Source organism: Chiloscyllium punctatum, chromosome 3 (genome assembly GCF_047496795.1).
Source record: "Chiloscyllium punctatum isolate Juve2018m chromosome 3, sChiPun1.3, whole genome shotgun sequence".
Lineage (NCBI taxonomy): Eukaryota > Metazoa > Chordata > Chondrichthyes > Orectolobiformes > Hemiscylliidae > Chiloscyllium > Chiloscyllium punctatum.
The window spans coordinates 160040583-160052631 of NC_092741.1; the positions used below are offsets into that span (position 1 = coordinate 160040583).

Here is a 12049-nt window from a genome sequence, read left to right on the forward strand (position 1 = left end):
ATCAAGCAAGAGTCACATGCAACAGGCCTGAGGTCCCCTGCCATCGTAAGCTGAGCTTTATGTGAACTAACTAAACCCAAACAATGCACTTAAATATATGAAAAAGAAAGATAAAGAAAAAATAAAAGCCTTACCTTGCAGAGTCTTTTTCTTTCGGTTAGAAGAGGGGGGCGGGAGGGGGATAGCCACTGCCCAAATGTAAATTAAGCCCTTCCCTTCCTGGCAGCCCTCGCCTCACTCCACCTTCTCTCTTCGCCGCTCTGTCAAAATGGAGGCCCGACTCCCGAGGTAAGTCCCTTTTTAAGTGGGAAAACTTACCCTTCCTGGCAGTATCCGTGATTTGAACCGCTTAGACAGATCCAGTCTGAGATTTGGACAGATTTGAATAGGTTTGGGATACAAAACAAAACCCAGTAGATTTAAACATTTGCAGGTTAGTGCCCTAGGTCCTAAAATAAAACATAGGTAAGACAATTTGTTTAATTTCTTGTGGGACTTGTGGTTGATAAAATTAAAAGTGAGAGAAATGGTTCTTAAAATTGCTGAAGAGGTTCTGGGGTTTGAAGATAATTCCCAAGTTTGCCAAGAAAGTTTAGAAGGAAAGAAAAAGACCTTACTTTTGGAATAAGCAAATAGGGTTAGAATTGGGTTTAACCAACGACAGAAGAATTCGCAGATGAATACATGTTGGTGCTTAAGATAAGCTTCCGGCAAAGATTTCATCCTGTGAGGGGTAGAACTTGGGAGAAGAGGAGATTCTATACTATGAAACACAGGTAAGAGTTCACTACAGGTTAAAAAAGAAGCCCAAGAGGGTGGAAAGGAGGTGAAAGGTCTCAGGTGTTTCCATTGTGGTAAAATGGGACACAAAAAAATCATAGAGCTGGTCATTAAAGAAAGGCACTGTGGGAAAAGATGTGGTAAAAGAAGTTAAGCCTGTGGCATTAGTGAAGGTAGTAGAGGAGACTCCAAGAAAAGTCAACGAGCTGCAGGGGAGTGCAAAGTTTAAGCAGGGCTGAAAATGTGTTGCTTGAAAAGCTCAGCAGATCAGGCAGCATCCAAGGAACAGGAGAATTGACGTTTCGGGCATAAGCCCTTCCCACTATCATAAGTCACAGCACGAAGCAAAAACTAAAGAGAAAGATGAAGGCGTTCAGAACATAGAACATTACAGTGCAGTAGAGGCCCTTTGGCTCTCTATGTTGCACCGATCTGTGAAACCAATCTGAAACCCCATCCAACCTACACTATTCCATTTTCATCCATATGTCTATCCAATGACCATTTAAATGCCCTTAAAATTGGCGAGTGTATAACTGTTGCAGGCAGTGCATTCCATGCCCCTACTACTCTGAGTAAAGAAATTACCTCTGACATCTATCTTGTATCTATCACCCTTCAACTTAAAGCTATGCCCCCCATGCTGAAGTTGAGGTTCAGTTAGCAGTACCCTGTTTGAAATAATGGTGCCGGAAAAACCTGAACAGGCAGAGGGTCAGACAAAGGTGTTTAGCCCTGAAAGGCTAATTGACTAGCAACAGAAAGACGAGACAATAAAGTATGTATATGTTAATACGTACTCTGAAAAGGAAGCAGAGGATATTCATGAGGGTTATTATCTGAAAAAACTGAAGAAACATGTATTAGTTACTGCCCCGCAGAGTGCGGAATCAAATCCAGATGATGTGGAATTTGATGTGTCTCAAAATACGTTAAACAATGAGGAAGTTCTTGAGGAATGGGATAAGGGAGTAAACTATCTGTCTCATGAGCAAAAAACGCAGTTGAAAAGTTTGTTACAGCAGTATGAAGACATATGTAGGAATAAGATATGGAAGACTAATGCTATTGTGCATGAGGGAGACATAGGAAATACTGTTCCAATAAAACAACACCTGTCAAAGCCAGATAGGTCCAGAAAGAAGTGGAGGCCATGCTCAACGAAGATATCTTCAAACCAAGTCAGAGTGAGTGGAGTTCGCCAGTCATCTTGGTTCCCAAAACTGATGGAACTCAACGATTTTGCATGAATTATCAGAAGGTCAACGCTGTGATGAAATCAAACTCATACATAATCCCGAGATTGGAGGATTTTATCGAGAAAGTTGGACAAGCCAAAAGTCGGACTCACCACGTGGTTATTGGCAGGTATGTTTGTCAGAGAGGGTGAAAGGAATTTCTGCATTTTGTAACCCCAGAGGGGCTATATGAATTAAAAGTGAGCCCTTTGGAATGAAGAACACATGCACCACATTCCAAAGCTTCATGAACAAAGTTGTGGCTGGGTTAACAAACTGTGCAGTCTGTTTAAACAACATAATGATCTTTAGTGAGCCCTGTAAAGATCATATGGTACAGTTGGCAGAGCTCTTTGACTGATTAAGAGAAGTAAAACTGGTTATAAACGTAAACAAAACTGAATTCGTGAAAGCAGAAGTGATGTTCTTGGGACATAACATTAGTCATGGAAGGTTGACCCCGTGGAATGCAAAGACAAAGGGCATCGAGGAATTTCCATGACCAATCTCGAAGAGAGAAGTGCTTCGATTTTTAGGACTAAGTGGATTCTATCGGAAGTTTGTTCCAAACTTTAGCAGTGTAGTCGCACCATTAACCAATTTGCAGAAGAAGAACACAAAGTTTCAGGGGACAGAACAATGCCAGGAGGCATTCAACAGTTTAAAAGCAATATTAACCACTGCACCAGTTTTAGCTACACCAAACCTTTTGAAACCTTTCAAGGTTGCCATGATGCTAGTGACATAGGAGTTGGAGCTGTACTGCTACAGAAAGATTATGATGGAATTGAACTGCCAGTCAGCTACTTTTCAAAGAAACTCAACACCGAGCAGAGAAAATACTGTACGATCGAAAAAGAGCTATTGCATTTGGTACTAGCCTTACAACATTTTAATGTGTGTGTCACAAAGTGTCAGAGATGGTTGTGTACACGGATCACAATCCTCTTATATAATTGGAATGCTTTAAATACAAGAATACGAGACTATTTCATTGGAGTCTTATGTTGCAGATATAGAATTTGCAGGTCGTACATGTTTCAGGTCATAAGAATGTAATAGCAGATGTGTTATCGCGGATATAACTGATAAAGTATAGATGAGATTGGTATCTATTCAATGTTATATATATATGAGGGGAGAAATTAATATGAACTTAGGTGAAAGTCATATGTATGTCATGGTAATGTGATTAAGGAATAGAGAAAAAAAAGAAGCCATCTTTTCATGATGATGGTTCATTTGTTTTCTTAAGGGAGGAGGTATTATGAAGGTGTAGGTGTGTGGAAGCTGGCATGGAGCTAGAGAGGCACAAAGTGTGCTGAAAAATTTAAAAATGTAATATTTGGTTGTGAAGACAGATAGCTGGAGCTGAGTTGCCATGGTACACAACAAATTGGAATTTAGCCAATTAGTTTAAATTATGCCCCAAGCTACCAAAGTCCAATTGAATTTGAATGTTAATGTTTTGAAGACATCAAACCAATGATCTGGTCCAATGTTTTGAGTATATAAAGTTGGGCATTTTGAACAGTTAGCCAGTGCAGCAAAAAGCACCAACAAAATACGGCTTGCAGAGCCTCTCTCTGAAAGGTACGTTTTCATATGAAATTTATGAAGCAGAAGACCGAAGGAACCCAGTAAAGTACAGAAGAAGATATCAAGGGAAAAGTGACAACTGGCTGGTTTCAAAATTTGTTTTTTTTGGTTAAACTCAATCAAGGGGTTTTATCAGATCAGTATATTGTTATAGAGTGGGAGGTAGGCAAATTGACCCCGACAAAAGAGGATTACTATGTCGATGGGTGTTGTTTAATGTTTTTGTGTTTCTTAGAGTTAAAGAATAAATTGTTAATTTTTCTTTACATTGAGGGAATTTGGTAGTTCTTTGTCATTCATACTTTAACAGATTATGATAGAGGTGAACTCTTCTGTGTGCATCTTTTAAATGAGCAGAAGGGTTTATGCCGTGTCGTAGCAACCATAAATACAGCAATTATTGACCCAGATTCCACCGTTAGCAACAGAGGAATGGTACTTGCCCTTCTTTACTGATATTCTTGTCCACAGACATTTCATGGGCATTGTGCTGCAAATTAGAATAATTAGTCATTTCAGTATTTGCCCTCTTCAGGGTTCTGGATCTATATGAATAGGATTGTCTCACAAATCAATGAGATTGAAGAGTCCTCATTGAGGGCTTGAATTCACTCCCTCAAGTGAATAGGTTAAAATGTGATCCACAGACTCTGAATGAGAAACTGTAAGTTATAATATTTAATTCAATGTAACAGCATGCCCAGAAAGTAAAACAAAGCAAAAGAAAGAAAGATGAAGTTAAGACAGAAAGGGCAAGATAAATAAGACAGTAATAAGTCAAATAAAAATGTCCAATGATATCTAAGGTCTAAAGGAATGTGACTCCACACAGGTAAAAGGACATTTTCAAACTAGAAAGTTTGTATACCAGTTTTTATGACCAGTTCATACCACTGAAAATATACTTACATCTGAAAGGCTAACATCTGATCTTATTTGGTATGGTTAGTGAGTGGCCAGTAGCTATGTGCAACAACTTCAAATCCTTCATCTGTTTTAATGAGTCATAGAGTCATACCACATGGAAATAGTCCCTTTGGCCCAACTCGACCAAGTCAACCAGGTTTTCCAAATGGAACTAGTCCTATTTCACTGCATTTGGCCCATATCCCTCGAAACCTTTCCTATCCATGTACCTGCCCAAATGTCTTTTAAATGTTGTAATTGTACCTGCCTCTACCACTGACTCTGGAAGCTTGTTCCATATATACACCACCCTCTATGTAAAAAGTTACCTTTTAGATCTTTCCCATTTTACCTTAAACCTATGCCCTCTAGTTTCAGATTCCCCTATCCTGGGAAATAAACCTTGTTTATTCACCTTATCTATGCCCCTCATGATATTATAAACCTCTATAAGGTCACCCCTCAGCCTCCTATGCTCCGGAAACAAACGTTCCAGTCTATACACGCTCTCCTTATCACTCAAACCTTCCACATGAATCCCCAAATCAACCTGAGGTTGATGTGTTGTCACATGTACCGAGGTACAGTGAAAGGCGTTGTTTTGTATGTTATACAGGCAGATCATTCCATACCAAGTGCATCAGGGTAGAAAAACAGTGTTACAGCTACAGAGAAGGTGCAGAGAGATCAATGTCTGCCCTGACAGTTTTAGAAAGATCAAGAACCCATTACAATGTCAAATTTAAACTCCAGTTCATTCTTGTTGACCTCCTCCTGTGCATGCTTTATTGAATCTATAGCACTCCATGTTTCACTAAGTGTGACACGGCGGCACTGTGGTTAGCACTGCAGCCTCACAGCACAGGGTCCCAGGTTCGATTCCAGCCTCGGACGACTGTCTGTGTGGAGTTTACACGTTCTCCCCGTGTCTGCATGGGTTTGCTCCGGTTTCCTCTCGCAGGCCAGGTGAATTGGCCATGCTAAATTGCCCATCGTGTTAGGTGCATTAGTCAGAGGGAAATAGATCTTTGTGGGTTTCTCTTCTGAGGGTCGGTGTGAACTGATTGGGCCGAAGGGCCTGGTTCCATACTGTAGGGAATCTAATCTAAAAAAAGTATTTGCTTTCTTCTTCAACCTTGTGCTGTGCTCTGCTGTCTTTGGTTTCTCACTCTCCAATAAATATGTTTAATTTTTAAATTTGTTTTAATTTGTTTGGTGAGCTCTTGTTGACGTGAAAATTTGTGAAAGGTCAAGATACATTAAAAAGCAACTTCCTGAATTACACATTTGGCTGCACAAGTTCAGAAGTTGCAATCTGATTTACTGTGTACAGTTTTGGTTTCTGTACTTGTGAAAGGATGTATTGGCACTGGAGGGGGTGCAGGGGAGTTCACTAAGTTGATTCTGGAGTTTTGAATAGACTGGGACTATGTTCATTGGAAGTTAGAAGAAAAGGGGAGTTCACATAAAAACATAAAATTATGATGGGAATAGATAAGATAGAAGCAGGGAGGTTGTTTCCACTGGCAGGTGAAACTAGAACTAGGGGCATAGCCTCAAAATAAGGGGGAGCAGATTTAGGACTGAGATGAGGAGGAACCTCTTAACCAAAGTTATTGTAAATCTGTGGAATTCCCTGCCCAGTAAAACTGTTGAGGCTGCCTTGTTAAATGTTTTTAAGGCAAAGACAAAATTTTGAACAGTAAAGGAGGTAAGGGCGATAGTGAGCAGACAGATAAGTGAAGTTGAGTCCATGAAAAGATCAGCCATGATCTGATTGAATAGTGGAGCAGGGTCAATGGGCCGCTTTGCCTACTCCTGCTCCTAGTTCATATTTGTTCTTACTGCATAGCAATGGTGAGTTCTGCTGATTTTATTGCTTTTCTTCCTGCAACATGATAACAGTTGCTTTAAGAGGGACACAAAGCTACAATACTGATTGTGTTTGTCTAGATTTCATTGCCATGATTGATGACATTCTTATGGTATGTGGCATCTTCTAAACTCTCTTGAGTATGCTTCAGCCTTACCATATCTGTCAGGACATCTGTCCTTGTCTTACACTGTTTGTAGTTATGTCTCCCTTTCATCCTATTTGTGCCATAATGCATCATTTAAATCACGTAAAATCCCAACTCACTTAATATATCACTAATGCTTTCATTAAACATTTAGCTCTAAATTGAATAATAACCTGAAATTTAAACAAGTCTGTGGATATTCTATCAGAATCCATCTACATGTATTCTTTGGATTGTTTTTCAGGGGAATATATAGAGGGATTGACCGACCAGGATCTATTACTAATCCATTCATGCAGGCAGTGGACTACAGTGACTGCACACAGCTTAGAGGAGGGCCACTATGTGATTGGACCGAAGATTGACATCCCACTGCAATACCTTGGTAAGGAAAGCAATAAGATGAAAGCAATGATGTTTCCAAATTTGGGAAAAGTGTAGAGGTCACCTTCACTTTATGGATCTGGGTAATTAATCAGCTAAATCTTTGCAGTTGAATGCCATGCAGCCTGATGATCATTGAATTAGGTTTCTACCTTGTATCAACCCATGTTGTCAAAGTCAATTAAGAATTAAGTATTGAATGTGAAATAGTAAGTAATTCTTAGCTTAACAGGATCATAAAAAAGTTTCAATGTTTACCTCAATTGATTATGCAGCCTACTGCATGCATGTTATTCTGAAAGGCCCTAACCCTAACCCCAATAGACCCAGAATGCAGTTCAATATCTCCAAATGGTATTTGCATTTAGTAAATTCATAACAATGTTTCGCTTAATCAGATCATCACTCACTGCTGACTTGTTTCTGATTGAATTGATCTGGTTATTTGTGGATGAAAGAATGCAATGATAAATAACAATACAACCTCTTCTGTTGCTATTATAGCGTCATAGAGTCATAGAGATGTACAGCATGGAAACAGACCCTTCGGTCCAACCTGTCCATGCCGACCAGATATCCAACCCAATCTACTCCCACCTGCCAGCATCTGGCCCATATCCCTCCAAACCCTTCCTATTCATATACCCATCCAAATGCTTCTTAAATGTTGCAATTGTACCAGCCTCCACCACTTCCTCTGGCAGCTCATACCATATACGTGCCACCCTCTGCATGAAAAAGTTGTCCCTTAGGTCTCTTTTTTTTATCTTTCCCCTCTCACCCTAAACCTATGCCCTCTAATTCTGGACTCCCCGACCCCAGGGAAAAGACTTTGTCTATTTACCCTGTCCATGCCCCTCATAATTTTGTAAACCTCTATAAGGTCACCCCTCAGCCTCCGACACTCCAGGGAAAACAGCCCCAGCCTGTTCAGCCTCTCCCTATAGCTCAAATCCTCCAACCCTGGCAATATCCTTGTAAATCTTTTCTGAACCTTTTCAAGTTTCACAACATCTTTCCGATAGGAAGGAGACCAGATTGCACGCAATATTCCAACAGTGACCTAACTAATGACCTGTACAGCTGCAACATGACCTCCCAACCCCTGTACTCAATACTCTGACCAATAAAGGAAAGCATACCAAACGCCTTCTTCACTATTCTATCTACCTGCGACTCCACTTTCAAGGAGCTATGAACCTGCAATCCAAGGTCTCAGCAAAAGAGTATTTCCTAGGTCAAACAATTGGTGATAAGCAATGAATAATGACCAATAGCTTTAACAACATTGAGGTAAATATGTGAACTAAAACTAGTCCCTCTATCCTTATGTCCAAATGAACAGTTACGTTGTAATAAAACTTCCATGGAATTTAAATCACATAGTAGGCGAGATGGTTCCAGTTGCATGGAAGATTATAAAATTAATAGTAAAGGAGCAGGTAGGATTATTGATTCATGATGGGATTGATTGTTACCAGGAAGAAAAGGAAGGGACAGAATGTGTGAATGTCATATTGAACCAAGGAACCATGAAACTGTTGGGAAAATCAATAATAGAATAAACTTAAGATCTTTTCATCTTGATGCATGAGCATTCAGAATAAGTTAGATGAACTGGTGGCACAAATCAAGATACATTGAGGTCACGGGACTTTAGACTAGTTAAATGGGGGTTGGGTTCAGGAGAGGTTGTGAAAGTTTCCAGAATAAGTAACAGTAGAGAGAGAATGGAAAGGGTTCAACTTCAGGCATAACAGATAAAGGGCAACCAAGTTAGGGGCAGTGGTCCATACAGGATTGAGGGTGTTGTGCTTAAATGCACACTGCTTACAAAACAAGGTAAGTGAGCTTGTAGTACAGTTTGAAATTGGTGTGTATGATGTTATGGATAGCATAGAGATGTGGTTGCATGGACATCAGGGAACTAAATATCCAGGGATACATGACTTATAGTTGGACAGGCTGAAGGGGGAAGTGAAGTACAGGGACGGGTTTGCCTTGTTAATAAGCTATGAAGTTAAATTGATAGCAAGAAGTGATTTAGAAGGTGTATATGTGTGAATAGAGTTGAGAAACCGCGAAGGAAAAAAAGACTCTGGGAGTTGTGCACAGGCTTCCTAACAGTGCTCAGGATATGGGGCAGAAAATAAAATAGAAGATAGCAAAGTCATGTAAGTAAGACACTATTATTGTAATCATGGGGGCTTCAAAATGCAGATGGACTGGGAAAATCAGGTTAGTACTGGATTCCAAGAAAAGGAATTTGTAGAATGTCTACAAGATGGTTTTTGGAGCAACTTTGGTAGAACCCATTCGGGAACCGGCAATTCTGGATTGAGTGATGTGTAGTAGAGTCATAGAGATGTACAGCATGGAAATGGACCCTTCAGTTCAACTTGTCCATGTCGATCAGATATCCTAAATTAATCTAGTTCCATTTTCCAGCACTTGGCCCATACCCCTCTAAACCCCTCCTATTCATATATCTGTCCAGATGCCTTTTAAGTGCTGTAATTGTACTGGCCTCCATCACTTCCTATGGCAGCTCATTCCATATACACACCACCCTTTGCGTGAAAATATTGCCCTTAGGTCCCTTTCAAATCTTTCCACTCCCATCCTCAACCTATGCCTTCTAGTTCTGGACTCCCCCACCCCAGGGAAAAGACCTTGTTTATTTACCCTATCCATGGCCCTCGTGATTTTCTAATCTTCTATAAGGTCACCCCTCAGCCTCTGACATTTTAGGGAAAACATTCCCAGCCTATTCAGCCTCTCCTTTAGCAGAAAGCCTCCAACCCAGACAATATTCTTGTAAATCTATTCTGAACCCTTTCAAGTTTCACAACATCCTTCCTATAGGAGGGACACTAGAGTTGCAGGATATTAAGCTGAAGGAACCTGCAGGGGCCAGTGACCATGATATGATCAAATTCACCCTGCAGTTTGAGAGGGCGAAACTGGAATCGATTAATGGTAACTACAAAGACATGAGGAAGCAGTTGACCAGAGATGATTGGAAGGGACGTCTAGCAGGGATGATAGTGGAGTATCAATGGCAGGAGTTTCTGGGGTAATTTGTAAGGCACAATAGAAATTCATCTTGAGGAGAAAGAAAATTTCAAGGGGGAGGATAGGTAACCATTGTTGACAAGGGAAATCAGGGACAGTATAAAATCAAAGGTAAAAGCAATGTAGTGAAGATTAGTGGGAAGCCAGAGGATTGGGAAGCCCTAAAAATCCAGCAGAGGGAATAACTTAAAAAAAAAATAAGGGAGGAGAAGATGAAATAAGGGTAAGCTAGCTAGTCATATAAAATAAAATTACAAGAGTTACTTTAGAAATATAAAAGGGAAGGGGTGAGTGAGAAAGGCAAAAGTGGACATTGGACTGCTAGAAAATGATGCTGAAGACCTCGTAATGGGGAAACAAAGAAAGGGCAGAGGAACAGAAGAGGTATTTTTCATCAGTCTTCACAATGGAAGACACCAGTAACATACCAGAACTTAAAGAGAATCGGGGGTGAGGTGAATGTAGTGGCCATCACTAAGAAGGTGGTGCTGGGGAAGCTGAATGGTATGAAGGTGGATAAATCACTTGGATCAGATGAACTAACCCCCAGGGTTCTGAAGGAGACATCATTGAGGAATTAGTAGTGATCCTTCAATCAGGGATGGTCCCAGAGGACTGGAAAATGGCTTCTGTAACGCCCCTGTTTAAGAAGGGATGGAGGCGGAAGATGGGAAGTTAAAGAACAGTTAGCCTGACCTTGGTCATTGGTAAAATTTTAGAGTCCATTACTAAGGATGCTATTGTGGAATATTTCACTCAGAGGGCTTATGTTCATTTATGGATCAGGAACTGTAAGATAGGAACACAAGAAGCCATTCAGCCCTTCATGCCTGCTCTCCCATTCAATAGGATCATGGCTGATATGATATTCCTCATGTCTACTTCCTGCATTTTCCCCATAACTACTATTTCTCCAGCTAATCAAAAATCTATTGATCTCAGTCTTAAATCTACTCAAGGGCTCTGCCTGCACTGCTCTCCACAGCAAGGAGTTCCAAAGACTCTCAACCCTCTGAGAGAAGAATTTCCTCTTCATCTCAGTCTGAAATTGGTGCCCCTTTATTCTGAGACTATGCCCTCGCGTTCTAGACTTTCCCATGTAGGGGAAACACCCTCTCAGCATTTACCCTGTCAAGCCCATTAAGAATCCCATACATTTCAATGAGATCACCTCTCATTCTTCTAAACTCCAGTGAGTAGAGTCCAAACATGTTTATCCTTTGCTTGTAATCAATCCATCCATACAGGGGATCACCAGAGTCAACCTTCTCTGCACTGCCTCTAATAAAACAATGCCTTTCCTTAAATAAGGGGAGCAAAGCTGCTCACAGCCCTCCTGATGTGGTCTCCAAATCTTGTTCAGTTGCAGTAAGACTTCTCTACTTGTACATGCCAAACCCCTTGAAATAAGGGCCAATACTCCATCAGATATTCTGATTATCTGCTGCACCTGTGTACCAGCTTTCTGTGTTTTGTGAACAAATTCCCCCAAGTCCTTTTGTATTGCAGCTTTCTGCAGTTTTTCTCCAGTTAAATAATACCCTGTTCTTCTGTTCTCCCTATCAAAATGAAAAACTTCACATTTTCCCACAATATACTCTATTTGCCATACGTTTGCCTACTTAACCAATCAATATCTCTCTGTTAACTGTTTGTATCCCTCTTAAAGTCTGTCTTTCCATCTATTTTAGTGTCATCTGCAAATTTGGCGACAATATAATCACTTCCTTTTTGCAAGTCATTAATGTATATTATAAACACTTGTGGTCCCAGCACTGATCCCTGTGGAACCCCATTAGTCATGGATTGCCAATTTGCCAGGAACCCCTTATCCCCACTTGCTGTTTCCTGCGCAGAACCAATTCCCTGTCCGGACATTATGTCCAATACCATTGTCGCTCGACTTAGGACATAACCTTTTGCGAGGTACCTTGTTGAACACCTTTTGGAGTCCAAATATATCTACTGGTTCTCCTTTATCCACTCTGGTTGAGACTTACTCAAAAAGATCAAATAGATTATTTAGACATGATTTCCTTTTCATGA

The 12049-nt window shown here is 40.5% G+C and overlaps 1 protein-coding gene across 5 annotated transcripts in view; it reads left to right on the plus strand.

The window, feature by feature from the left end:
• Window positions 1-12049, plus strand: part of gareml (GRB2 associated, regulator of MAPK1-like) — a 264605-nt gene that overhangs the window by 59913 nt on the left and 192643 nt on the right. For 3 of the 5 annotated variants that reach the window (XM_072563353.1, XM_072563375.1, XM_072563360.1), the window contains exon 1: window positions 6818-6929. Coding sequence is in view for 1 of the 5 variants with exons in the window: in XM_072563343.1 (XP_072419444.1) it covers window positions 6789-6929 (141 nt within the window). In the remaining 4 variants the exon portion in view is untranslated. Of the gene's footprint in view, window positions 1-6788; window positions 6930-12049 lie in introns of those variants that run through there. The other 2 variants (XM_072563343.1, XM_072563384.1) reach the window with 2 other exon arrangements.